At 35.1% G+C, this 5,425-nt stretch overlaps 1 protein-coding gene across 1 annotated transcript in view; it reads right to left on the bottom strand.

The window, feature by feature from the left end:
- The window catches only part of Sdad1 (SDA1 domain containing 1), a 56,812-nt gene that overhangs the window by 36,574 nt on the left and 14,813 nt on the right, over nucleotides 1-5,425 (bottom strand). The window contains exons 4-8 of the mRNA XM_004647434.2: nucleotides 5,161-5,261; nucleotides 4,122-4,179; nucleotides 3,434-3,508; nucleotides 1,992-2,093; nucleotides 260-329 (exon numbers count right to left, since the gene is read on the bottom strand). Of these exons, the coding sequence (XP_004647491.1) occupies nucleotides 260-329; nucleotides 1,992-2,093; nucleotides 3,434-3,508; nucleotides 4,122-4,179; nucleotides 5,161-5,261 (406 nt within the window). The remainder of the gene's footprint in view (nucleotides 1-259; nucleotides 330-1,991; nucleotides 2,094-3,433; nucleotides 3,509-4,121; nucleotides 4,180-5,160; nucleotides 5,262-5,425) is intronic.

The following is a 5,425-nucleotide window of genomic DNA, read 5'->3' as shown; positions in this document are numbered from 1 at the left end:
CGCCCCCTGGTGGGCTGAGCTGGCCACACACACACACACAATAAATAAATGTAATAAATAAAAATAAATAAATAAATAAATTACTTTAAAAAAAAATCACTGTTTGTCAATAAAATCTTCCATCTACAACCAAGTAGGAGCAACTAAGCACTTACTGTCTATCAAGGGACAACTGTCTTATATCCCTGAACATCTGGAAAGCAGGAAACAAAATCAGCAGCAATAAAGTGAATAAGGAACTTGCAAAGACACTATGTACCTTGAGGGTCATGAATCAAGTGAATAGCCGAAAAGTTAAACACCTCAGGCTTTTTCCTCTTCTTTTGTTTCTGAAAGAGAAAAAAATACTTTCTACTCTGAAGTACAGTGATGTGCTAAAGTGAGAAAGGCTATCATCAAGCCAATTAAGCTACTTAAAAAGAAAAAATCATTCACCTAAAAACTTCAATGAGAACTAAAGATGGTTTTACTTTTAAGATTAAATCTTAAGAGTGCTCTAACCATTAGCACCTGAGATTTAGAAGACTTTAGAAATACAAGCATTAAAAAATACACTGGGACCAAAGTCGTGATTTTCAGAATAATCATTAAAAAATAATCAAATGTACTTCAATTTTGTACTCCTGAGAGGACGTACTCTAATACAATTCAACTTGATCAAAACAAGTGAAAATTAATTTAATCTAAAACATTAGTCTTAAAAATTTACTACATAGTCCAGTGTGGTAGCATATACCTATAAAATCAGCAAGCATGTTGAAGACTAAGACAGAAAGACTGCAAGTTCCAGCCAAGCCTCAGCAACTTAACAAGACATGGCTAGACCCTTTGTCAAATAAAAAATAAAAAAAGCCAGGGATTGTAGCTCTGTGTGAAGGCATTGGGGTCAATTCTCAATAGCATAAAAAGGAAAAAAATCATTCAGTATACATTTCTATGGTGTTTTTTTTTTTTTAATGCTATTTCCTGATTTCAAAGTCTTAAAAGCTCTAGATAAAACTATTTTTCAATGTGGTACTTTTATGTAATGGAGTACTACTCAGCTATAAAGAATGATAAACTTGAAGCCTTCATATTTAAGTGGATGCCACTTGAAGATAGACTTATTAGCGAAATAAACCAGACCCACACCTGTAAATATCGTATTGTCTCCCTAGTATAAGGACTTACAATTCCATATATGGTTAGGTTTCTAAATTTCTTTGTAAAAATATATAAATGCTTATTTCTACTTTTATATAATTATTTTTCCTTCATATTCTGTAAGGACTTAAAAGTTCAACATACCAATATTTGATGGAAAATATCTGTTCCATGATATGCCAAAATGTTTGATATTTAGACAGATAGGGTAAATCGAACTGCATATAATGCAGGTTAATAATTAGCTTCTCTTCTGGAGGGTTAACAACCTAAGTTAGCAGTTCAAAATTGGAGAAAAGGAAGGGCTGGAAGGGCTGCAAGGTCAGCCAACATTTTGGCCCTAACCTTTCAAGGTCAGTGAAGACTCAGGACATAGGAGAACCTGTACTCTAACAACATATTATGGAGCCACAGATGAATCTGTTGGATGATGTATAGTGTGCCTGGGGAGAGTCACATGGAGAGAAAAAACATTTTCTCAAGCTTTCACAGAGAGCAAATTGGTCAAGCAATGGCCGTTGACTCATCCTCATGTACTGATTATCAAAACTGTCCTATTAATCAGCTGTGAAACTGTCTCGTTCATATTTATTTCTCAATTTAAAAAAAATTAAAAATAAATAAATACAATTAATTAAAAACTTTTAAAAAATAAAAAGTAAAAACAAACGAACAAACAAAAAACTATTCTTCAAGGGCCAGGGGGGTAGCTCATTAGAATAAGTGCTTCCCTGGCAAGCGCAAGGGCCTGAGTTCAATCTCCAGCTCCGTCAAAAAAAGTTAAAAAAACAGGAAAACTATTCTTCACTCTGATGATTCCCACCTCATTTCCAAAGTATAAATCTCACCTTGAGCACTTTCATTGCCTTTTCCAACTTCTTCTTATTTTTGGAGCTCTTCTTCCCTGTGGCATATTGCACAAGCAAGTCTCTTGCGGTGGGTCTTTCATCCTGAAGAAGAAACTACTCTATAAAACTGAAAACAAGGAAAGTCTGCATAAAAGCAACACATAATCCTTTCAACCACTTTTTTGTTCTGCACTCTTTGCACAAACCTATTAAAACTCAACACTACAACTTTAAGCCTGTGGTGCATGCCTATAGTACTAGTTACTTGACAGGCTGAAGTAGAAGGATCCCAAGTTCAAGGCCAGTCTGATCAGCTCAGCAACTCTATCTCAAAATAAAAAAGAAAATGGGCTGGAGACTGTAACTCAGTGGTAGAGATCTTGCCTAGCAAGCCCTAGGTTTAATCCTTGGTACTGTTTAAAAATAAATGAATAAAACTTTTACAAAGGAAGTAAAAAATATGCACATATATCTGGAAAAATAGGCACATAAAAAATTCTTCACTACAGCATTGATCTTTGAGTTTATATCCTTCTCACTTTTTTTTTCAGTATGATATTCAGCGAGTCACCTTTGCATTTATTGAAAGAAAATGAAAATAAGTTATTAATTGGGGAAAGTTTAAATAAAATAATACATTCATATCCTAAAATATGGAAATTATTCTTTAAGCTCCAAATACACCAGCAGATCTATACATATTGACACAAAAAACTAAGTTGCAGCAGATATTATTCACATAGTTTTCAAAGCCTGTTATATTCTTTTTTTTTAGGGGGGCGCAAAACCAAGGGTTGAACTCAGGCCCTTGTGCGGCAAGCACTTATTTTACTAAGCCATCTCCCTGGCCCCAAGCCTACTACATTCTGAAACTTTATGTACACATATCCATGTATAAATACATAAAAAATGAAATAGTTACCTAGGAGACAGGAACTAGGAAGGAAATAATAATACAAGGTCAAGAAAACACCTATTTTATCTATCTATAGTATCTACAACAAAATGTACAATGAAAATACATTACTTAAAGGATGTTGATCAAATACTGCATATCTAATTACCAATATACTAAAATAAGGGAGTTTTTATAATTTCTTTTTAATATCTCTAAGAAAAATTCGTATCATAAATATTTTTTCTTTCAAAGATGCCATAGCATTGTTCCCTTCCCTTTCCTCACGGTAAAATTCACAGATGTTGACACTAAGCTCAAAAATATATTAGCAGTAATTTTTAGTCTAATTTTATATACAGCAAGTTCCTGAATTATAAACATTCATGTTGTGAACATTCACATATGAACAGACCTCACATCAGGAACCTTCAGAGATTCAAACATATCACAGAAGTAGCTCACGTGTCTGCCAGACAATGTCACTCAGGGCAAGAAGGAAATCTGAGGAACTGTAAAACTCAGAAGCATCTCTGACTATACTAACCTCAGATTCTGAGTCACTATCTTTTTTCTCATCTTCATCTTTCCCAAGGAAAAATGTCAGAGCGGCAACCAATATCTACAGATTAAGCAGAAAACAGTCAGGTACCTAACCAAGGTCATGACAAAGAACAAATACTTTTATTTACACTATATACATCCCTGTGACTAGGATCTGAAGGAAAAAAATTCCAAGATGATAGGATTTTTGTACCTATTTCTTAGTTAAAATATTTTTAGAATGTCATATGTCCCATAAGTATATAACTTAAAAATACGGGGGGAGGGCCTTCAGTGGCAGAGCACATGCTTAGCATACAAAAGATCTTAGTACATACAATCCCCAACACCCCTCAAAAACGAAAAATCAAAACAAAAGAACCATGAAACTATATTGTTCTTCAGGTAGACTGTCAAGAATTCCTGCATTCCCCCAAGATGAGGGGTATCACAACACTTCTAACAGAAAGTCAAACACAGTCTTAAAATTTTAACGTCAAGAATCACAGGAGAAAACAACATAAATGGCTACCACTTATTCTAATGTTCAACAAATGTCCTGGTAATTCTGTTTGTCTCTTCAGCACAGGAGGACCCAAGGAAGCTATCTGACCACATCCACTCCATGACCACACACAGCCCACCCCTATCTGTCCTCCCTCCCAGAAATGGACCTCCAGCACAGTGCTCACCTTAGTAATGCTGGAGAAGCACGCAGTTGTAATAACATTGACAGTTTTGGCATCATTCCTGAAAGATAATAAGCATTTCACAGAAAGTTTTCATGGGCTGGGGAGATGGCTCAGTAGAATAAGCTCTTGCCTGGCAAGCGCAAGGGCCTGAGTTCAATCCCCGGTTCCACCAAAAAAAAAAAAAAAAAAGTTTTCATAATACTGTATTTCACACCACATAATAAACAATGTAATAAATACTAATATTCTAGCATTTTAAAAGTCAGGGGGTGCTAAATTAGTGAACCACAGGTAGAAAATTTAATTAAATTTTAACCTATTTTTATGACAGAAAGTTTGTAAAATAAAGTATTTGAAGAACGTTTAATGATACAAGACCTATTCAAGGAAGGTGGGGGAAAAGAATCAAGGAAAGAACAGCAAAATTCCAAGCACAACAGCAAAATTCCAACCACATAAATGCACATTAAATAAAAAGACCAGGAAGACATCCTTATAAAATACTAACAGTTATCACCTCTGAAGTTGGGATTATATGTAACTAACAAAAAACTTGTCTAGTTTCCCCAAGTACCCTGTTGCAATATTATATAGTTAAAAAAAAAAAAAAGCTGCAATATGCAAAAGATGTGAACTGGGACAATGTATCATAAAAACAAGTCTACAAACCACACACTGAATTGACTGGATGGCAGAACTGGTGCTATAGGCTTCTGAGTAAGATCCAGGAGTGAATTTCAGCCCTGCCCCTTAATAGCTAAATGCTTCCTCTACTAACTTCCATCTCATCTCACCTATAAAATGCAGATAATTCCAGACAAGCTGAGTGTTCTGATGTTGGATGAGGTAAGGTAAAGTGCCTGGTCCTACGAGCTCCTTAAGAGTGGGCAGTCAGTGTCATTAGTCATTTGGATTGCCTCTGTGTTTTTACTTCCAACATAATGTACCAAATAACTATACACCTGTGTTATGTGCTCTGTATTAATTACAAGTGGAAATAACAAGAATCTACTCCTGAGAAGATTAATGAATCTATTACCAGATGTTCCTTCGGTAGAGCTCAATCATCACATCCAAAGACATCTTGGCTGCAGTTGCATTACTGTCTCTCAGCATGGTATACATAAAATTCTGTAGTACCTTAAAAACAGAGAAAGAACGCTTAATGCATCCGTGGTGCTGGTAATAAAGACAAAAAAAAAAAAAAAAACTAAGCATGGAAGATTGTCCCAAGTTCAAGGCTAGCCCAGGCTACATAGCAACTGTCTCAAAACGAAACATATAAGAAAGACAAACTGGTACTT

Source organism: Octodon degus, unplaced genomic scaffold (genome assembly GCF_000260255.1).
Source record: "Octodon degus isolate 3935 unplaced genomic scaffold, OctDeg1.0 scaffold00305, whole genome shotgun sequence".
Taxonomy (NCBI): domain Eukaryota; kingdom Metazoa; phylum Chordata; class Mammalia; order Rodentia; family Octodontidae; genus Octodon; species Octodon degus.
This window is presented reverse-complemented; position numbering and strand designations above follow the sequence as displayed.